The sequence below is a fragment of the Vidua macroura genome, chromosome 14 (assembly GCF_024509145.1).
Source record: "Vidua macroura isolate BioBank_ID:100142 chromosome 14, ASM2450914v1, whole genome shotgun sequence".
In the NCBI taxonomy this organism is placed as follows: Eukaryota; Metazoa; Chordata; class Aves; order Passeriformes; family Viduidae; genus Vidua; species Vidua macroura.
Genome location: NC_071584.1, coordinates 14,585,579 through 14,608,907, shown reverse-complemented (window position 1 = coordinate 14,608,907; position 23,329 = coordinate 14,585,579). Strand labels below are relative to the sequence as shown.

At 42.1% G+C, this 23,329-nt stretch overlaps 1 protein-coding gene across 6 annotated transcripts in view; it reads right to left on the bottom strand.

The window, feature by feature from the left end:
• LOC128814314 (integrator complex subunit 6-like) overlaps positions 1-20,823 on the bottom strand; it is a 39,455-nt gene extending 18,632 nt beyond the window's left edge. For all 6 annotated transcript variants that reach the window (XR_008439347.1, XR_008439348.1, XM_053990025.1 and 3 more), the window contains exons 1-6: positions 20,655-20,823; positions 20,494-20,571; positions 2,651-2,800; positions 2,133-2,222; positions 1,633-1,816; positions 674-802 (exon numbers count right to left, since the gene is read on the bottom strand). Coding sequence is in view for 4 of the 6 variants with exons in the window: in XM_053990025.1 (XP_053846000.1) it covers positions 674-802; positions 1,633-1,816; positions 2,133-2,222; positions 2,651-2,800; positions 20,494-20,571; positions 20,655-20,765 (742 nt within the window). In the remaining 2 variants the exon portion in view is untranslated. The remainder of the gene's footprint in view (positions 1-673; positions 803-1,632; positions 1,817-2,132; positions 2,223-2,650; positions 2,801-20,493; positions 20,572-20,654) is intronic.
• Positions 20,824-23,329: the final 2,506 nt, after the last annotated feature.

Sequence of the window (23,329 nt, the reverse complement as noted above, 5' to 3'; positions counted from 1 at the left end):
AAAGCTGGCTTTGCTAGAATGTTCAGGTGATGCTAAAGCTATTATGTTTTCTGATATTCCAGGATCCTAACTTCCTAAACTGGAACTGGTCAGCCCTCTCCTTTTAAGCCATGAACTTCTGCAAATCTGAAGAACTGCTTCACATTTGAAGTGCACTTTCCTCTTTTCCTCTTATGCACTCGACTCAGAGAGCAAAGTAATTCTTTGTTCTTTACACAGTTTTTCTCTCACAGCTAAGAACATTCACCTGCATCTTACTGATCTGTGATCATTTAGCAGAATGAAAATCTACAGAAAATTAAGCATTGAGATTGCTTTAGAGATGTTTAAGTGTTTAAATACACTACTGCTAGATTTAATTATTTTAAGTACAGTCCTGACAACACTGTAATTCAAACTTAAATGCTTCCTGCAAACATTCATTTTCCTCAGCCATCCAAAAAGAGGAGTGACAGAGCCAGCCAGCAGTAGATGATCCATACAAGCATGTGCAGACATATGGCATCATTTCATTTAGCAAGGATCAAACTAACATTTGTAAAAGGTGTATCCTGTACACTACAGGGAAAAGCTGGCAGGAAGGACATGGAAGACACTTAAAGACATCTACACACAAACAAAACATTTTATCTTAAACATTAGGTGGGGGGGGGGGGAACAACAATCACTGTACCTTCTCCAATAGGAGCTGGGTCTGGTCCTGACTTCTCAAAGTTAATAACAACTCCACTTTGGACTTTTTGAACTAAAGATTCTAAACACTGATTCAACATTCTTTGTGTCCGAACGCAGTATGAACGACCTATGCAAGGGAGAAATTACAAGGGGAAACAGAAAAGCAAATTTTGAGTAATCTTACTTAAGGAAGATGTTTTATTACCTAAGTCATACTGCCAAGGCTTGCAACTTTAACCAAAATAATAGCAACAAACTCTGTACAAGTTTATGTAAAAGGCAAAGTACTTTGCAAATCAAATACAACCAAGAAAAAGAACCAAAACCCCACAACCTGCTGAGATTTTGTTACTAAAAAGAGGCCATTAAGGCTTCATCAGGCTGGACCAAGGCCAAGTTTATAGAGGCCCTTAGGAAGGCCTGATTTCACCAAGACTATGTAATCTGCTTTTGTCTACTCAAACCTCCTCCTCCCACACAACAATTTCTCCAAGCACCAATTAAAAAAAAAATCCTAATCAACATATCAAGCAATAGGCTCCAGAATTAATTTTTTAAAGATTAAATTTAGCTTATCAGCCTTGCAGCAGAATTAACATCTCACTAATAGCAATCCTGCTCAATTCAACACTTAAACAAAAAAAACAAAAAAAAAAAAAATTAAAAAAAAAAAACCCTCATGATGAGCAAAGCCAACCTCCAGAATAACCAAAGAAATTTTCTAAAACCTCCTACTGCATTTAGAAAATGCTCTCACATCTAGACCTGAAATAGGAATATTGCTTTATTTTAAAGTTCTCCTGTGCTACTGGAATCCAAGAAAGCACCACATGGATTCACATGGACACAAAGTAATTCAGATAGAAAAAACAGAAAGAGGTGAAGGTGAATTAAAGGAAAAGAAATATTTCAAGGCAAATGCCAAATGTGAAGCAAAGCAAAAAAGCATCCAGTTACCTCCTGTAACCTCACACATCTGGGTGATAGCAGATTCATCAGTAGGCACACTCCCAAGCTGCTCTGGCTCAGCAGATGCAGCTCCTGGCAAACGCAGCACCAGAGCAAACAGCCTTTGATCCCAACGGAATGGTTCTTTGGTTAGTTCACTTCCAGGCAAAGGAGAATTCAATGGAAGATGAAGCTGGTGAAAAAAGATTTAAGAACATTTTCCAGTATTTGACACACCAGCTAAAAACATCATATCCAAATTAATTCATTTATCTGTAAAAGAGCCCATTTCTCTCCAACCCACTAATTTATCTGAAGTTCTCATCTCAAAACCCTTACAGACTATGAATTTAGGGGCGAGGCAGTGACAGAATAGCTGGTTTCTATTCTCTATAAAAACAGGTCAACGATAAAGAAGTACAATTAGCAGGAAAAAACTGATTAATATTCATCTCAGCATAGCACCAACCTGCACAACCATAACTTGAAAGAACTTAATGCAAGTTTACCTCCTCTTGGACTCCAGCTGTATTTGTCAGTTTGTTTCCATCTGTGATGGTAATCAAAATAGATGGCTCCAAAAAGAAAGGATTCCTTCCCTACAGACAAAAGCACAAGAATGCTAAGAGCAACCTTAACACACAGGCTGAGAGGCTTGTATTTTTGTCATTATAAAATAAACAGTAAGGTAAGCAATCTTTCAAACTAATCCTGTAATTTTTTTAATAAGTGTGGAACCACACAGAACTACACAAAATGGGCTACTCCTGTGAGTCTACAGTTGGGTCATTTATACTCTGCTTCTTTGTACTTCAGTGAGGAAAAAAATGCCAGCATTTTCCAGGGTCTTTTCAGTAGCCATAATAAGAAAAAATGGGCCCCCAGTTCAAGCTCTTACACAGAGCTATTCAACATTAAAAAAAAGTTAAATGCAAAAAGGAACTTGAACCACCAAAATCCCTCACCAACTATAATTTAAAAAAACATAGAAATATAAAAGACAGACGACTATAGATAGATTTGTTACCTGTCCATAATTGTCTATTCCAGACACTAATCTATTGAGATTTAACAAGTCAAACGATGACCTGAGTGCCTGACCAAGGGTTGTCAGTCCTGAAGCCTGAAGGTTTTTCAGTTCATTCATGAATGTTGCATGGTTTTCCTTCCATCCAGCCTGTTACATAAAATAAAAAAGCTTATTAGTTATTCTAGCAGCAAACTGCAATCAACTGCAAGTTGGCATTTATCTCTCTTCCCAACAAAAATTAATTATATTCCTGATTAACAGATGCACTGCACCATTTACATGCTGCACACACCTAATCCAGTTATGGACAACTTGATGTGAAACATGGTTACACCTACAATGGGAGACTCAAGAAAAACACACTGCCAAGCACTGGAAAAACTTTGTATTACCATGAAAATTGCTGTAGAGATGATGCTGTTAATAGAAGTATTTGGATTTAGCATGTAAATATTTTTTTAGGAGAAACTGCCAAGTTTGGAAATCAGAAATGCAGCTGCCAAAGTAACAGCAAAGGTAAAACCAAGACAAAAGCACCATAATGTCACTGCCTCTTCTGGCATATACCCATTTCCTTTTTGTCCTTTCTTCCATAAATTAAGTCTGGAAGAAAATAAAGGAGTGGCTGCAAACACCCCATTAAGAATCAAATTACTATTTAGTATCTCAGGGTAACAGCTTAAAAATTTGGAGGTCTTTAAAAAAGTTATTGCTGACAAAGCCCAGGGATCAAAGGAACAGCAAGTGATGAGGGTGGATCAGTCCAACCAAGCACTCTGGACCCTCTGGTAAGCAGGCCCAACAGGTGTGATTCACATTCTCTTCCCTTTAAAGTGATTTGCTGCACAGTTGGGAAGCTATTTTAGAAAAGACCAGCTCACAGGGAATTGGTACAGGATTTAAAGATGCCTCAGCTAAAAGCCTGAAAGTCCTGGATATTCCTGTAACTCTCAGCTATCACACCATACTCTCCAAGGCACTCCTGCAGTTATTCACCCAGGCTCACTATCATCTGGCACCAGAGACATTCCCCGTGCTCCACCAGGAATGCCAGCTACGCAGACATGGAGAGGATCATTTCAGACAGCCTGACTTCTGCTGGGACAACCTCTGAGCAACACATCCTGCAGGTGAAGCAGGTTCTCCTCCCTGTGCACTGCCTCGGCAGCAACCACCTGCTGGCTGTGCCAAGTTGTGCAAGAACGGGAGAGGAGGACAGGATTTTCCTGTGGTTTTTTTAAGCTGCTCTATCCCATTGCCAACCTTTAGTACACACTGAGGGTTCTGTAAATGGTCTTAGGAGAGACATGTTCAGAACTGTAAAAGATACAAGAATCGAGCAGAAAGGACATGTGATGATCAATACTTCTGTTGAGTTGACAAGCCTAAGCTGGGTGGATTTCTTTTCAGAATAGAGAATTATCCTAAGATGATACAACGAAAGTATTTTGGTCAAGTTTAGCTCCCTTAACCAGTTCTTCAAGCTTGAGATTAATTCAAGGGATACAAGTGAGAAAACTCTGCAATGGGACAAAGAAAGAACAGACTTTCACCAAGACTGGTTCAGCTTTATGATTAAACTGCCCTGGCAGCTCAAAAGAACCAGGTAATTCTCAATAAAACACCAACACTCACACACAACCATAACTTAAAATATAGTATCTCATCAGCAGAGCCACAGCAACCTCCCACACCTGTGGTCAGCTCAAGGCAAAAATGAAATGCAAGCATAGAGTCACTGTTTTAGAGTAAAAGTGACTTAGTTAATGGTATTTTTTCAGAATGAAATAGCACCAGATCCCAACAAGATGATTTGCCTTATCCAAAAAAAGCTTCTCTTAAACAATTTTAAGTGAACAGTTACCAAAATTGTTTTGTCTGAATTCTAAGGACCCCTAAATGTAGGTGAGACTGCTCCCTTTTGTCTGGCAAAAAACACCCATCAGTGAGTCCATCAATGTTCTTGGGAACAGCCAGGCTGGAGGTCAGAAAGTGTTTTCCAGCAAAGACCATTTGCCTCAAGTTGTTACTAAAGCACATGGGGGAACAAAACATTTACAAAAGAAACATTACTCCCAGTCTACATTTCTTGATTTGAACTCCAATGAATTTAAGAGTATTCTTTATAAAATAAACAGTAAGAGTCTTCTTCACTGGTATTTGGAGATTCTGCTATTTTCCCGTTGTGAAAATGTTTGCTCAGCTTCCAGCTCTCTGTTTGATCTTGCTGCAGTGTGTTCAACTGCCTGCAAAATAAAACATGTACCATTTCCCCAGGCAGAAGTAGGGAAGCTGAAGGTACAAGGAGCAGCTGATCTCCAATGGTTGGCTGTCCAAGGAAACTATTTTCCATCTTACAGATCTCACAGGATCTTTAAAGATAAAGCCAAGGAGAACTGTACCTTTGAAATAAACAGAGTAATATGGAAGAACTTCTCATAATGAGAACAAGAGCAGCAAATGCAAGATTTCCATATCCAGCTCTAACTAAGTCTGATTAGTTAATGTACTCCATTCTCTACCTTATCCTCAAAAAAAAGATTCTTGAATCAAAAACACTTAAACCAATGACAAGTCTGCTTCTGTAAAATGTTTTTCTTCAGAAAGACTCAAGCCAGTGTATATAATGAAACATGTATTTCAGGGACAGAAACTCCAGCCCCATAGAAGTCTGTATATTCTCCTTTCCATATATACAGTAGGAACATTCTTAGGGCAAAACAGAGTCAAGTACCCAACACTGAGCAGATGCACAAGGAGTTCACGTTGAAGTGATTAAATAATAATCTTTCCTAAATTCAAAATACTGCCACTAACACTGCTTACAGAAAAACCCACTGGCTTTATTTGCCAGGAGAAACACTAATGACCAAAAAAAAAAAAAAAAAAAACCCAACCAAAACCCCACAACCTTTAAAGGACCAAAACCAAACATATTCCACAAAACTAGTAATCCTCTACAGGTCAGTAACTAAGAAGTCAGAACTGAATAATAGTTATTTCAGCTGTTTATGAACCAATCTGAACCATGAGAGTATTTGCTTCTAATCTTCCAATATTACATTCCAACTTAGTCACTTTTATGTCCAGAATTTATTAATAGCAATCTGAGCAGCCTTTACCTAACCAGTATATTACTGGCCTTTCCTTTGATAATTTATATGAACAAATAATTTTAGACTCTAAACACATACCAGAAGACTTTCAAAGATAGCTAGGAAAAAACAAGTACTAAAATCAAAAATCTCACCCTCTTTGCTTATGCCAACAACAGACAAAAATGCACTGTCATTTGGCCTTCTGCAAGCTCTGGATACCATCCTACAAACCACCCAGAGATTTGGAAGCATCACACCACCCTCCAGCTCCTGGCTTCAGCCTTGGCAAGCAAATCATGCTGACAAGAAATAACATACTTTAAAAGTAACATTTTTCTCCGGTAACTTAGTTCTCGGACAAATCCATGCCCTGCTCTATATTTCACCACACAGCTACAGAAGTATTTCAGCTGCTTCAAGAAGCAGGTAAGGTCAAAACAGCTTATTTCAGCAGGAGAAAGGCCCACATTAACGAGAATTCAAACACCAAGGTGAAAAATACAGTGAAGAAAAGGAGATCTTATTTAGACCAAGCAGAATCAGGACTAACTGAACATCAAAAGAACTGCTGAGCAGCAAAAGAAAATCTTGGTCAGACCCAGTAGCTTAAAAAGATCTTCAATATTTAGGAGAAACAAGATTTTAGTTGCAAGACACTAGAAAGAAAATCTTAAAATTCTGTAGCAGGAGTTTCATCACATAAAAGGGGGCAGTATCAATGTACAAGTAAAACAGCACCAGGTTTTGAATATATGTTACACAGATATTGAAATCTCAGCTACACTGGTTTATCTGTCAGGTTTACTGGTCTTACTGTAGTTTTTTACTGGTTCATTGTTGGTTTGTTCTGGCTTTGATTGATGCTGTGCTTTTTTTCTTTTATTCTTTCCAACTATTTCTTGGCACAGTTTTGTCAGCTTGTAAAAAAGGGGGCAGAGCCAAAGGCTGGGCATTAGAGCACAAGAATTCCAGGTCCAAAACAGTTCCCAGTTTCCCCAGCTTCAGGAAATCCAGGGACATGGTGCTTTGGAGGCTGCAAGGCTTCATCTTCAGAGCTTATAATAAGCAATGCCCTAAGACTGAGCTGCACAGTTTATTGTTCAGTGGAATGCTTTCAGATCTAATTCAAAAAACAATTACTAAAAATAATCTTCCAAGAAGACAATTTGCAATCCTGCATGCCAATCACAACAGCCTGTGTTACAGTACATACTCAATAGTTAATCAAACATACAGATTTTTAAGAGTTCTGCTAATGTTTCCCTAGAAAGAACAACTGCATTTCAGATATTACAACTTGTTTAAAGTATTTAAGTTTCTCAGTAATTCAAGCTATTATTAAATGCACCCATCTTAGGAAAACAGACTACTTGAAGATAACATGCCTGTGGCATCCTAGCTTGTCAGTGGCAATCATTTGGAAAAAAGGTAAGAAAAAAAATGTGAAACCACCGCTGCTATGGAATTTCCAAGTACCACAGGAAGACAGGGAAACCAGCAGAGCATTTTACCTCCCAAATCACCAGAATGACTCATTTTTAAATTACCTTTCTGTTCACTGGTGACTGTACACATGATCACAACTCAGACCTGCTCATGTCTGAGCCAAAGTCAAGCAAAGTCAAGTGTTTCTTTTGTACAGAAATGAATTATTCTTTTTACACCCTAACAATTCACGGGGCTGCTTCCCAAATGCCGAAGTATCTCCACCTCTTTGTAATCTCCTGAACCCAGCCCCAGCACTGCTCAGTGGGTTCTGCAGCAGGGAATAACCTCCTATGCAGCCTTGAGCTTCCCTGTCTGAGCATCAACTTTGGCATAGGAGTTTTAGCAAGCCAAGACTGTCTTGGTCACCCCAGCTCTGCCATAATAAAACTCAGCAAACAGGGAGAGGTGCCGGTACCATGTGTCCCCCTGCCCATGAAGGACAGGGTAAGGCTGCTTGTCAGTACAGAGCAGCCAATGCCCACACCACCCCCACGTGTTTGATCTGTTATTCAAAGATTTGCTAGCTAAAAATGGTACACGGGACAAGAAAGGTACTGACTACACTACGAACACCAAATACATTTTTATTTAACATTTTTTATTTTCCTAAAATAATTCAAAATCATATGACCTACTAATCACCTGCTGATTTCATCCTCACAAATGTTTGTCTATGCAAATGGGGCAGAAAAACAGCTCTAAGAGACACAGACATTGACCCCCCTCCAAATACTTATGAATGCCATTTTTGAGTCAACAGAGCCCTCAGGTTTTCTGTACCTTTGGCTGCAGAACTCTCTCTTATTTCAGCACTTCTACTCTCTCATTTATTCTGTGCAACACACCAGTCCTGTCACTGCACAGCATTAAACAGCCCATAGCAAAGAAACTCCCAAAATCAATTCTTTTTTTTGTTCTTGGCACAGGAGAGCAGCACAGCACCCACCTCTCCTATCTGAGATCAGCACAGCTCCAGCTCAGAACGACACTGGCACACAGGTCTGAACTCAGCTCATCACTGGGGTGGTGCTGAGCACAGGGAGCAGCAGGGCTCACTCCAGGAGGTGCACACTGCAATCTGCTCTGAGACCTGCCTAACAAAGACCCTCCTTCTCGGTTCTCATCTGAGGAGTATTTTAGCAGGTAACCAATTCACAGGTTTAAACCACTCCCTCGATAATCCCACAGAGTAGTCAAGTACAGTGAAGAGTCTATAGAAGCATCACTTGGTGTTCCTTACATCAGAGCTAGTGAGCACCAGGTCAGAGTGTTAAGGCTAAGTATTGTGAATAGTATGCTAAATGCTTTAAAACATCTTGAGAAAAAACACATCTTAAGAAAAGAAGACACTGAAGTAGAGGATTCCTTTGATCCCACACAGCTGATACAGTCTGACACCAGATTTTTAGCAGAAAGCTGTCACTGCACAACCCACTATCTCCATCCAGCTCCAGGCACCACAATTCTTCCTTTTTCTCTGGGACACACTATGTACCTTGATAACACAGAATCTCTCCTGCCCTCACCCACATTATTTTTCCCTACACAGCTGGAAACAGGGCAGGGCAGCTGTCCCTTGGGACACAAGAGCCACACTAGAGCCCCTCCTGGACACTCACCACTGGGGAGCACCCTCCAGTTTCACTTCCCCTCAAAGCAATCCAGGCCTTGCACTCCAAAGAAGGGCTGCAATGTGAAGTGAGACGCCCAGGAGATCCCCTTCAATTGCACGTTTCTAAGCTGAACTCTCCTGTACCTGCACCCATCAGACTAATTTTTGAAGACAGATCAAATCAGTTGGTTTTCTAAAGCACATTAGTGAATGTTAAATACATTCTAGCACAGTATGTAAGTGCCAGTTTTTATTACAGGCAGTCAGCTACACAGAAAACTATTTCATCTTGTATAGAAAGAAGTATTTCTCCAGGAAACCTTAAAATAAAAAAACCCAAAAAAAGCTCCGTCAAACTACACCATGCAATTCACTGTCCTTTCAAGATGACTTCACCATTAAATAAGACACAGAAACGCTTTTCCTTCAAGAAGAATTCAAGATGTTTGTGTCACAAACAACTCAATCTTTAAGCACAGCACCCCTGCAAAACACAAGCAGAGAGGTTCTTAAGCTCCAGTTACAAAACATGTACTGGGGCCCTTTGTTAATATCAGCATTTAGAGAGAAGAAGCATCTTCTCCTACAGGAATGCCAAATGCAGAAGCTGTATGAACAACTCAAAGCTGGAAACTGCTTGGAACCAAGGGATAATAATCAATGCCAAGCAAGAAAGAAAAAAGCCTACACTACCTTTTTATTTATTACCCACTGCTCCTGCTTCAATCCATCTCTGGATTTAGCTTTTTGGTCAACAGTATTTCATGCATTTTGACAGTTACTCTCACTGCACTTTTTCTTGTACAAGGAAAAAAAGGAAACACATGAAGAAAGGAAAGTATAAATACCAAAAAGATCATGGTATCACCCTGTTCCAAAAATCATTCTCATTTAAATAGAAAAACACTATCCAGTTAAAAAAGCACCTATTTCTGAAGAACACTCGAGAAGCCAGGATATTTCAGTACAGAGCTGAACCAGAACAAGCTACATTTCACACAACAGCTTAATGGAGAGGGAACACAGAAGTAATCACAGTTTACAGCCTTAGCACAGTAAACATAACAAGAGGCTCCATGCTCCTGTTCAGCAGCATAGCAGTCATTTCAGAAATACCATTATAGGTGCATCTTATCCAAACACTGTAGAGAGGGCAACTGCAGAAATGTGGAGGTTTCAATCAAAGATTTTCTGCTACTCACAGTGCCTGTTGCTCTTTCAGCCTATCAAATATGCTCTCAATACCAATCAGGCCCAGCTCTGTCCTTCTCCTGGTCCCTTCCTACACTCAGCATGGCTGGAGAAGTCACAAGGAAAAAAGGCAATAGCTAAGAGGTTACAGAGTAGCTGCTACTACACAACACAAGGGACTCCTCACTGCACGTTTTTTGCAATCAAGTGGAAAAGCATTACTGATGATACTCTAGCTTTACAGCCCAGAGCTGGAGCAACACAATATGATTCACGTTTCTTTTGCAAACTGCCACATTCTTTCCTCCTTCCTCCCAAAAGCACATCACAGAACTAGAGCAGCACACCAAAGTGCTACAAATATTGCAAATTTACTTCAAAACTCAAGAATCTAGGAGTCGTCTAATCACCAGCTTTCCTCAATTAATGTCTGAAATGCTGTTCAACACACTGCTGAGGAAAAGAAGTACTTTAGATGACCATTAAATTCATATACTCACGGAAAATATCACCTAGCCAACCCAGCAAATAACTTCACTCTCATACAGCCAAAAACACACTGATGGCCTTGGGAGCATTACTATTGATCAGATTTTTATTTCAGATGATGGCAAGGTTGGATTTCTTTTTAATGCAAGAGTCATCTGGACCAAAAGTAACTACCTGAGCTTAAGCTCTTTTGATTAGAGAAAGCTCCCCCAGGCCAGGCCCTCTGAGTGCAGGGCACATGGTCCTGATCCAGCCCTCCAGTCCCACCACATCCCAGCCTGGGAGAACCATCGGGAGCCCTGGCAGCAGCTAAAGGCACCAAGTGTTCTGCCTCAACAGATGCACATTCTCCCACAAAGCAGAGCTTAACTTTTTTTTTTTTTTAATCAAGACTCACTGGCTGAACCATTAACAAGCTATGAAGACCAGTGCTAATGCATTATACTCACTTAGAAGCAGAGCATAGCAACACCAGCTTAACCACACTGTAGATCTTTGTTTTCTGCCCAATTAATTGCTCGACAACATCCATCTTATCAAGATTCTCACTTTTTAAAACACTATTTCACACGTTTAAGATTTTAAAAGCATCTGTGAGAACACAGACAAACCAACAATTGCTTTATCTTTAAAAAGTAAAATTAAGGCGTTCTGAACTGTTAGGTTTTTTTAGTCTAGAATAACATTCAATAAATCTAGTGCTGCTTATGCTGAAATTTACATAGATACACAAGGAAAGAATCATAACTGGGTAAACTGTGGGACAGAAAATCATAACAATAAAAATAATAGCTATTTAAAAATAAAACAAGACTTGTTTACTTATTTGACAATAAGCAGTTCAAGTTTCAGAGATCCTTGTCAATCTCAGTTTTTATACCAAAAGAAAGTTTGTTTTTTCAATGCTCTGCAGAGTGAATATACAAATCAATACAAGTCTATGGGCAAGTACAGATTCTGATCTGCACAATAACAGTCTCTTTACAAGAATTAATCTCTTGGCACATTCTTAAAACCTCGATCCTAAAACATGCTGCTTACAGCTGAAATTGATTGCTGTGTGTTTTCCAAGTGTTCTGAAATCAGCCAGGAAAAAAAAAACAAAGCAAAAAAATTCCTTTCAATTATTGCCTGCTATATTTTTGGGAGGTATAAAAGCACAAGAGTTACATCATTAAGATGTGCACTGTAAGGATAAAGTTTAGGAAAGAAAAAAAAATTCCAAGATTCAGTCTCTAAAAGTACATTACTTAAGTAACAATCTACACACCGCACCAGCTGCTCTTTACATTTGGTGGGGTTTTTTGGTTTGGTTTTTTTGGGGTTTTTTTTTGGTTTTTTTTTTATTTGGGTTTTTTTTTTTTTTGGCTGGTTGGTTTTTTGGTGGGTTTTTGGGTGCGGTTGGGTTTTTTTTGTTTGGGTTTTTTGGAGGGTTTGTTTGTGGGTTTTTTTGTTTTATTTTGTGGTATTTTTTTGTCAGCCTGTTATTAAATAAAATCAAGGACAGAGGCATTCAAAATACAGACAGTGAAGAGAATCACTAAGGCTGAAGCCATCTGGACCCTTCTGACAGGGCTCTTGGAGTTGCACTGCTCCCCACTCCAAAAGCACTCAGCTCCAGAGCACATGTCACACAGTACAGAACGTGCTTTTCCCCACTGGATCCCAGTTGCCTGAGGTATGGGAACACTGTAGGAGACAGCACTAAGATACATCTTTTCTAGATCACAGCAAGCTCAAAACATCATTGTTGCACCACTGCTGCAAATCACAGTTCCTCCTGGCAAGCTGTTATAAAATATGCGAAGGTGAACAAGGTAGAAGTGTCTGCAATCTTAATTACCTTTTTCCACTGTTAAAATGTGAGCCAATCAAATACTACATCAGCTCTCATCGAGTTAAAAACGAATGAATGCCCATTCGCAAAGTATCACAGATGTACTTTGTGCATCTTTTTAGCCACCCCACACAGCCAGGGTGCAAGGCCCAGGCCTTTTTACATATATATACACCAACAAAAAAGACATTTTTCAAAAACCTCCTAAGTGAAACTGAAATAATAACAGCACAAAAGGGGTAGAGGCAGACCACAAAGATTCCATGTGCCAGGAACCACCAACTTCACAAAACACCCTCCTTACAGAACACCTCCCTACAAAAATATAACTCAGGAGATCCAACTCAACTGTTTTGATTCCACATTTTAAGCTTCTATTTTTAAAATAAAAGTGACCTTTGCACTGAGGATGAGTAAAGCCTCTTAATGCAAACCTATCTACTTTTGTCTAGTTTATCCTGTAGTCTTAAGGGCTTACATCTTTGAATGTGTCCAAGCCCAAATAAAGAACCAAATAAAAAGATGAAAATATAAATTGCTATAATGGCTATGAACAACAGATGATGGTTTCCATTCAAGGCCTCTGGCATCTCATCTATTGTACAGTACAAAGCAGAAACCCACCCCACATGAAAAAGCAAGATTTTACTTTGCAGATTCCTGTAGGAGCAGAACCAGTTAAAATATTTTCATTAAGAATTAAGCCAGCAACACACACTCGCCCTTCTGTGAAGACAGGCAGCAGGTGAAAGCACAAGTTCAAGTATTTAAATACTTCAAAATTATAATAATAAAAAGGACTGCCAAGCAGAGTTCAGACCCTCCTGTCTATCAAGAATTTCTGAACTGTCCTTCCATTTAAATCTATTCCTTTCAAAAATTTAACCGTCACCTTTAAGTTCTTGCATGAATTTGATTTTTTACAAAATACCTCAATTTCAGAAGGCACAAAACTATATCTTTTAGAAGAATGAATCACCCTGATTACTACTGCTCTGTTTTTTTTTAAAGCAAAAGGTACATTACTTTTCACAAAATTCCTCATTATAATGTTCTGTCCTCATTACACCAGTTCCTGGAAGAGGCTGCTTACAACTCACAACCAGGACACAAAGAAGTAAAGCAGCATGCTTATGCATGTTTAAAAGCATTTTAACACATTTTACACTACCCAGTATGATGTTTCTCAGGAATGGGAATGTGCTTTTTAAAGGACACTCTCAATAGGAATCAATTTAGTACCTTTATAAGCTAAAAGGGGCTACAATACTTCCTTGCTTGCTGCAGGGATGCCAACTGATGATTCCTAGGATTTTAGTAAAATACATTTTTAGGTGTTTTCAGATTCTGAGACACATACACTGCAGTATGTAAAATACCTACCACCTGCACCAACAAGAACCTTCTGCCTATGGCCTTACTTATCCAATTGCAGAATAGATGACTAATTTAAAAAAAAAGAACTGTTAAAAACACATTCTTCAGTCAGATTTAAGTGATAAAGCAGTTAAATTGAAAGAAGCATGTAAAAACTGTTTGGTGGTTATTCCCAAACAGTATTAAGTTGATTTTGTTTTTACCTCAAAAAAAAAAAAAAACAGACAATCCTATCTGCATGGGTTCCTTAAACAAATGACTTCTGTTTCTCTTCCTTAAGTCATTGTGTTTAACAGAGGAAAAGCAATTGTTGGCTTTAACCTGCCAGTCATTTCTGCTCAAAGACAGCCTTCTGAAAATTTAAAACAAAGCCTCAAACATGCACAGTGGAAGACATGGAGGAGAGGTGTGTGGAGTACTTCCAAGGCAATGGAAGATGTTGGTGCTCAGAAATAAAAATACTGCTGTAACTGACCCAAGAAGTGCATAGTGGTAGAACAGGAATGGTTATCTCTGTCCACTGAACAAGCACAGAATATAGTCTCCTGAATTAGTTATCAAGAACAGACACTGTGTGCTGCTTACACTTCATCCAGTCCCTCAGTACTACATTCAGCACCTCTTTTCCCCCTTTCCAACAGCGCCTGGCTAGTGGGTTCACTAAGTGTGTACATCATTAACAGCGTATCTGCAGAGAAAGATAGGCCTCTCCCACTGACCTCAGCTCTCTCTCCCTTTTGCACCTCTCGGATAGCAGCTTCCCTCTTGCCCCTGCAGCTGCTATCTGCCTTGCACCAAAAATTCTGCCTGCACACCCCACTGCCAGCTTGTAAACCTCCAAGTGTATTCCCAGCTGCTCACACCACCCCTTCCCCAGCACAGGCCAGACCACCAAGTACTCGTGCCTGCCAAAAGTCAGACCTTTTACATATAAAACCCAATGATTTTCAGTGTCTCAAGGTTCCTGTAAAAACTTAATCAAATTAGGCTTATTCTGTGGATCTGCTACAGTTTACTAGGTATTCCTCTGGTTTTCTTCCTTCACAAAAATGAAAAAACACACTAATGCATTTCCTACCACCTCAGGCAGCATTCCTGCAGATCTCTGCCTCAAACCCACCAGGTTTCATGGTTGGGTTTCTCTTTCTCCCTGAAGCTCAGTAAGGAGCTCTGATCTAATTTCTTCCAGAAACAGACAAACAGATCTCACATCTCTTTCAGCAGTACAACCTATTCATTTGCCCCTGCCCTGTGCAGAGAGAGTGAGTGGTAATCAGTTCCATTCTGCACCAGCACAGGATCTCCATGAAAGCAAAATTTAAAAATGCTTCTGCCAGAAGCTTCTGTGCCACTGAAATAAAAGACAGCAAAGTTAGTCTCCTCAAGTGTGACCTTATGAACTCCCAGTTTTGAAGCACTATTTCAGTATCATAAACAAGCAGGTTATTTACTTACAATAAGTACTCTTTGACAGACGCTTTAAAAAGCCTCTACAAATTCCTGCTCCAGCGTCTAAGATATCCCAATCCAACTCCAGAATTTCAGGGAAAAAAAAGAAGAGGTTGCTCAGAGTCCATCATGAAGAGCTGCTTCCACAAGGGAGCTCTTTAGCACTGAAACATATGTTCAGGCTAGCAGGGAACAGCAGAGGAACTGGAAGGCATCCTATCCATCAGTCCCAGTTTGCACATCTCAAACAGTGCAGTGTTTCACACGCACTGTATAAAGTAATTTGAGCTACTTCTTAGACAGCTATGTACATATTTCTGCACTCAAATTCATGGAGCCTATTTCTGCAGTGCAGTCACAGCTGACTCTTGAATTCAGTGTAACACAACAGAAGGAGGAAAATATGTATTTCAGAATATAACTTATGTTCTCTCAGTCCTCTGACTTGTGACCAGATCATTTATGAAGGTCAGACAATAGAATCTCACATGAACATAAAACAGAAGTCATATTTCTGTGACCAGATAATAAATAATATTCCTCGAGCCCTGAGGAAAGGCCGTATCACTGCCAGCAGCCAGATATCAGTCACAAGGGAACAGGGCAGTCCAGTTAATCAATAACTCCACATAAGGCCACCATTGTGTTTTTGGTCTGGGCCTGAACTCGCCATTTGCAGCCCAAATCCACAAGCAAGCCACAAACTGCAGGATGTGAGGTTTCACAAAAATAGAGAATGGAAAAAATAAATGAAGAGTTAAGCCTTGCTTTCCTTTTCAAAAACTCTTTTGGCTAAGATTTTGGCATGAGCTCCATTTTCAGACAAATCTAGATAGATCTTGCTGAAACATCATCACTGGAAAATAGCAAAAGCTTGCAGGGAAAAGGGTAGGTGAGAAGACTGTTCTCTTTTCTCCATACTTTTACTCTAGCACCATTACTTCACAAAAAAAAAATAAACAAAATGGCTTAAGATTCTGCCCACTTACACCACAGCATGTGCTTACGTACAGAGAAACATCTATATTTGACAGAGGATGCTGAAATTTATGTGATTAAAAAAAAACAAACAAGTGGGTAAATAAATGAAAAAAGCCACAGAAGACCATGAGGGCCATGGCAAGAGCTCATGACAGGCCCCTGACCCAGACACGGTGGCAGCTCGGGAAGTGCTGTGCTCAACTGTCAGTAACACTCCTGGCCTGTTCCCAGCCTCCTGCCCCGGCATTCCGGATCAGCCACGTTGTGCAGGAAGGGATGAGAAGGGTGGGGCTGGCACACAAGGCTTGGAGGTGCTGCAGCACCAGGTCACAGCACGGCTGGGATGGAGCAAGATCCGGGCTCTAGCAATGCATGGACAGAAAGTCCTCAAAACAAGGACACACCAGGAACTGTATTCCCTGAACAGGACAATGCATTCTCTTAGCCAGAAGGCCAGGAACATCAAACACCCTGCCAGGCAGCAAGGCTGTTCTTGAACCCATTTTTTTCTTGCCCAACTGGATACACACTGGAAATAAACTCCTTCCATACCTAAATTTAAGCACTAGTGTTTTAATAGTAATAGACACCTTTTACAAAGGTGCTTCACTGTACATCTTATTACCTTCCCATGCATGCCAAATACCAAAAATCAGATGCCCAAATACCAGAACAGACTAGCTCACTTCCATGTTAACATGCCACCAACTAGCACATTCTCACTTGATAGCACCCTATCATAATTTTAATCTAAAAAATACACTAAAAACATTAGGTTGAAAATTCTTACATCATGAAATAACATACTAATTTTCCCATAGTTCATAAAATGAGAGTTTGACCCAAGATCCAATGGAATGTACATGTATTTTTCCACTGACCTATACAGGATCACATCACTTGACAACTACAAGGTAAATACATTTCATAAGATGTTTTTAAAATATTAAATATTTGTCTCTTACTGTAGAGTATTTTGGAAACAAAGTAAGAGTTATAAATGGTTGCACCGTAATTGCTGTCACAAATCACCACCTATACATTATATAGCAAATAGAAGCCAAACAGCTGATGAGGTTCCAGAGGCATCTGCTGCCAGAGTGGGGCTGATATTCCTGCCATCCCCACCTTCCCAGGACAGCACCCTGACTCCTCTTTAGACACTTGTCATCACAGCTCTTTGCAGAGCCCCACTGCAATCTGAGAGACTAAATAATTCCATGTTTAAAAAATGGCACAGAGATATTAGCAGTCAAACAGAATCAACAGGTCCTGTAAATAATTTCAAACCATCTATACTAAAGACAGTTTCAAAAACGCCACCTTACTTTCACAGATTTTGGCAAATCATTTGTGCAACAGCATGATTCTTCCACTTAGCACAATACAATACATATGCATAATACTTTCTTGATATATTCTTGTCCATCAAAAGTGAACCAGTGCTGTTGGTTTGAAATAATTTAATGCTACAGGCAAACAAATTCTGATACAAACCAATCCAAAACACGTATCTCAGCTAACCCTGCTCCAAAACTCAAGTTCCTGTAATTCCTCTGTGCCCTAGGTGGTCTCAACTCCACCACCAGATTATTTCCCTCAAGTGCTTCTCTGGTAAACTATCTGAGAGACTAAGTAATTTAATTAGTATAAATCATAAAGAAAACAAGAGGATAAAACAGCCATTGCTGCACATACTTGGAAAGCAAGCCTGCAAAATTCACTTGCCAGGTTTGTTTTCACATTCTCTAAATCAAGACAAACAAAGTATTTAACTGCAGCAGCATTAGCAAAGAAACCAGATTTTTTATGTTTTACAAGCATGTTCTGTAAGACATAGAGAATCTGGCCTAGACCAGGAAGTTTTCCTGGCACAACTGTGGTTGTTAAAAAACACAACAGAGGGAACATCATAAATACCAGTGCAGGTCTTGAGAACAAGTCTTCAAACAGGGAGTCATCACTGCTGTGAGGCTTTCTCTGCTCAAGGAACAGACATGATGACAGCCCAATAACACTCATTATCCCATGAAGTCTTTACGCAATAGTTGAGCTGCACTTGTGTTTGTAATTACTATAATCAGGTATTTATTGAATCTGCAGCCTGTTCCTAGAAAAGTTACTACTTTTTGAAAAAATATTTTAAGATTGTTTGAGGCCCATTTTAAAAACCAGTGTGCTAAAGGCAGAAATATAAATTTCTAAGAAGAAAAATTAGCAAGTTACAACAACCACAATACTTTTCCTTTCCCTTGGCTATTTAATGTATATTAAATATGACTGAATGCTATGACAGGTATCAGAGCCCCATTTATTTCAATTACTATTTACTAAAACTGTTAATAGTCAGATGCTCATTAGCACACCAGAATGTACACAGATGCTTATTAAACACAAGGATCTTTCTCAGCAATCTGAGTATAGACGTGGTAATAACCTGCAGCATTACCACACAGACCTCCAGCAGCAAAGTCATTTTTTTATTAAATCACCAGTATGCTTGTTGTCACTGCAGGGAGCAAGTTCATTTCTCAAACATAAGATAGACTTGTGAAATATTTGACACAAAACTAGAAGAAAAGAAATCTAGGACACAAGAAATCCAGTTAACACTGGCATAACAAAGACTTAGGGTTTGCATCCAGCCACTAACACAAATGGGGCAAATGGTGTGTGCATCTTGTCTAAAAAACACCTCTCCTAGGCAGATGTAGGTTTTTTGGCAGTCACTTTTTCTAAGTCAAGGATAGTTTCAATTCACAGAAATTATGTCCACACCTTCTTCTGAGGAAATGAAAGGAGCAATACCAAATAATAAATACTTACTCTGTGACTTGTCACTTCAGAAAGCCCTGTAAATTTATCACTGATGAAAGGAGCCAAGATTCATAGCTCATGTTACATTTCCTCATTATCCCAGATGTGAATAAGCTCTCAGCACCAGTGAGTCTACTTACTTCCTAAACATCTCAAGAAGTTCTAGCTGGTAGATCTAGAGAATATTTTCCTTTCTTCTCTATGATGACCAACAATGTATTCATACATTAACTTCTTTGGCCTTCATAGCATGGGTCTACAGCTCAACAGTTACCATAAGCAGTGTATTACTCTGAGCAAATATAGTCCTAATCCAGGACTATTCAGGATTCTAAAACTCCCATAGCAATGCTTTCTGCGACACACTTCACCTAAGTGTTTTCAGTCAGGATGTTTCCATCAGCAAGCTGCAGCCTACAGCATAAGGGATGCAGCACTACAATTTTTTTTTTTACTTCTGCCTAAACCTCATGGTGCAGACAATGTGATGAGAACGGCATGGCCGTACTTGCCTCAAACTTGAGGAATGAGAAAACAGGGACAAGAGGAGCCAGCCAGGCAGACTTGTTTACTCTCAAGGAGGCTTAGGGCAAACCTCATCATTCTATACAACTCCTTTACAGGAGGTGCAGTGAGATAGGGACCGCTGTCTTCTGCTGTGCCTGCAGTGAGGACCAGAGGAAATGGCCTTAAACTGGGACAGAGAAAATTCAGATCAGATATTAGGAGGACATTTTTCATGATTCAGGAGGGCAGGCTGTTTAGGGAGGTAGAGTCTCTGTCCCTGGTGGTGTTTAAGAGGCTGGTACTGGGTGATGTGATTTAGTGGTTTACGAATTAGAGTAGCAGTACTGGGTTGATGGCTAGACTCGGTGATCTTAAAGGTGTCTTCCAACCTTGATGATTCGATGGCTCCACATCCAGCTCACCACGACCCTGCACGGAGTGGCGGCTGCGAGCACCTTCCACAGAACTGGTGCAGGCTACCGTGCTCAGCAGGATGAACGGGGCGGGGGGGACAGGGGGACACACAGTGGCTTCTTCAATCGCAGAGGCGGAAACAGCCGCGGGTGCTGTCCCACACCCGCAGCCGCGCCAGGGCCGGGCCTCCGCGCTGCCCCTGCCCCGCGGCCGTGAGGGGTAACTCGCCCTGCCCTGCCCGCCGGGCTCGGGCACTGCCCGCCCCACCGCGCCCGCGTGTCCCGGGGGTCTCAGGGCCGCGCGGGGCCCGAGCGCGGTGCTGGCCCCGCCGGAGCCACCGCCCCGCGGGGGGCGGAGCGCGGCCGCCCCTCGTTGCGCCGGGGCGGTGAATCACGGCCCGCCCGTCTCCTCCCCCCCCCCCTCCTCCATCTCAGCAGCGCCCTCAGCCTCTCTCCTCCATACAAAAGCAAAATGTCCGCCATCTTCACAGGCTGCTGCTGCCGCCGCCGGGCCGGACGGGGCCGCGCCGCGCCAAGGGCGGCCCCGCCGCGGGGCCGAGGCGGCCGGGGGGGGTCATTACCTTAATGCAATAGGGCGGCTCGTCGAACGTAACCAGCATGTACCTGTCGCCGCGGCTGGCCGGGTCCCGGGCCCGCAGCTGCGGAGAGAGCGGAGAGAAGCGGCGTGAGCGGGGCGAAGGGGGCGAGGGGGGCGGCGGCTCCCCCGGCGCCGCGCACTCACCTTCATGAAGATCTCCACGGCGCCCTTGGCGATGTCCAGGTAGCTGGTGCCCAGGTACGCCCGCTGGTTCATGGAGGCGGACGTGTCTATGAGGAAGAGGAGGATCGGCATGGTCCAGGCAGAGCCCCGGCCGGCGGGCTCCCTGCGGAGGAGGCGCGGCGCTCGCCCGCGGCTCGCTCGGCTCTGGCGGCGCTGCCCGAGCTCGCCCGGACTCAACTTCTCTTCCCTGAGCCTCCACCAGCACCATGTGACCAGCGCGCACGCCATTGGCTGGCAATTATACCGGCATTTGCATATTCATGGCGGCGTGCGCGGGGCGGGGGGGGAAAGGCAGGAGGGGGAGCGGGGTGACGGCGGGCGCGCGCGCGCCGCACCTGTCACACACACAGAGCGTTGCCCCGCCCCTCTGCGGGGTCCCCCGCCCCGCGCTCCAGGGGCCGCTCCGCCCGGCGCCTCGCGGGCCGGCCCCTCACGGTCGGTCGCGGTTCCAATCCCGCCGTGTGCCCCCGGTACCTCCCGGTACCCGCGGGCTGAGTGACCGCGCCGCCGCCTCGCACCTCCCCGCCACCCGCCTCACCTCGGCCCGCGCAGCCCTCGATGGCTGGGGAGTATGCGGGAGCTGTGTGCTGGTGCCGGGGAGCCGAGCGAAGCCTCTCAGCAGCTCACCCGGTGACATAATCGCCCCCGTTCCTGTCTCCAGAGGTTTCACTTAAGCACTAAATCCCCGGCCCCCACATGCGATCCTTTCCCAGGTCAGGTAACAGCCGTCTCCCACAGGCAGTGCCTGGCTCTGGCCATCGCATGCTGACGGGGCACTGCAGTGTGCCTAGACCAAGGCAGGATGGCAACAAATCAATGGTGGCAAAGCTGAAAACACATAAACCCTGCAATATTTCCTACCACTCAGAAAAAAAAAAAAAAAAAGTATTATCTGAAAGGAGGTATCAGAGACCCAGTTGGTCTGGAAAGTCTCTGTGAGATCATCAAGTCCAAGCAATGGCACAGGACCACCACCATGTCAACCAGACCATGGCACAGCATGCCACATTCAGTTTTCCTTTAAACACCTCCAGAACAGTGACTCCACCACCTCCCTGGCCAGCCTGTTCCAATGTCTAGTCACCCTTTTTGTGAAGAAATTCCTCCTAATGTCCAACCTAAACTTCCCCATACAGCTCAAGGCCATGTCCCCTTGTCCTTCCACTTGTTGCCTGGGAGAAGAGCCCAGCTTGCACCTGGCTACAACCTCCTTTCAGGCAATTTTGGAGAGAAATAAGGTCCTCCCTGAGCCTCCTCTTCAAGGTGTCCTGCTCCAATGGGCCTGGCAGCCACCACCAACAGCAACCAGATACGGGGAAGGAGGCTGAGGAAGTATTTAGCACTATGTCCACTCATGAATGCTTGTTTTCTTCTAGGAGTAAATCCAAAACACACAGAAGAAGCACTGCCAGCATGTATCTTACTTTAAAGTAATAAAGAAACTGATAATATTTTCCAGTGCTTTTAAATTCAAATGCTTTTTCCACTTTTTTTTTTTTTGTCATTCATTTCAACAGCAGGCAGAATCAGTTTCAGTTCTCACTCGATTTTTTTGAAGCACTTGGACAATACTGTTACTGCACAACATCACAGGTGAATTCTTATGCCCCATTACAAAGCATTACAAAATACAAATGTTGGTAAAGATATCATTGCCCGTTTTGATCAGAATAATCAAGAGATGAAACTCATTTGATTCAGGCATGTACTCATCCCTTTTGTCAACAGAGAAAGCCCACCATCTGCACACAGGACCTGCCACGTCTCTATTTGGCTTTAGAAAGAAGTTTGTCTTTTAAAAAAACCTCTGCAGATATTTTTCAAATTACATTCTTTCATTAATTAATTCTATTGAACCAAAAGTAGGTAAGTTAAAGAGTTGAAAAGCAGCTCATTTTGAAAAAGAATTCTGTCAAACTTGGAGACTCCATTCCATTATCCAGGCCCTCCATAAGTTGTGCATGTGTATCTGCAATTAAGGTTTCTGAATTTTAACAATTATAGCAGAAAGGCCAGGATATTTTTACGCATGTCATTAGTGCACATGAATGGAGCCAGACTGATACAAATGGGATTTGAATCTCTAGAGATAAGATAAAAATGCAGATACTGTATTTTTGTACTGCTGCATGTTAGCCTGGAAAGATAACTCCTGGACAGGAATGGATTTGCAAAGGCCTGAGTGGAAACTGAACGATTGGTAGAAGAAGCCACCTAACACCACCAGGTCCTGGCACAGGGAACTCGATGAGGCCACCTATGCATTGCTCTCATGTCAACCAGATGAGGTCAGAGACTCCTTCTGCCTCCAGCTGACCTCAGCCAATTCCAGCTGGCAGCCCAACGCCCCGTGTCCTGCAGCCTCCTTCACAGGCTATATGAAATGCTAAACAATTACAAATTCATATCCTCACCTTTTTTTTTAATATAATTCCAGACCACCAGATACCTAAAAGCTACTTCTTTCCTATCCAAACATAGTATTTAAAGGTCAAGATGAAACTTTGTTTCCCATTTCACAGGTTGACCTTTCCAAGGGCAGCACCAGGCAAGGTTCACATACTCTCCCTCTTTCTCTCTTGAGGATCTTGTTTTTTGGATCCTGCTCCAGCTGGACACCACAAGAGCTAAAGTCT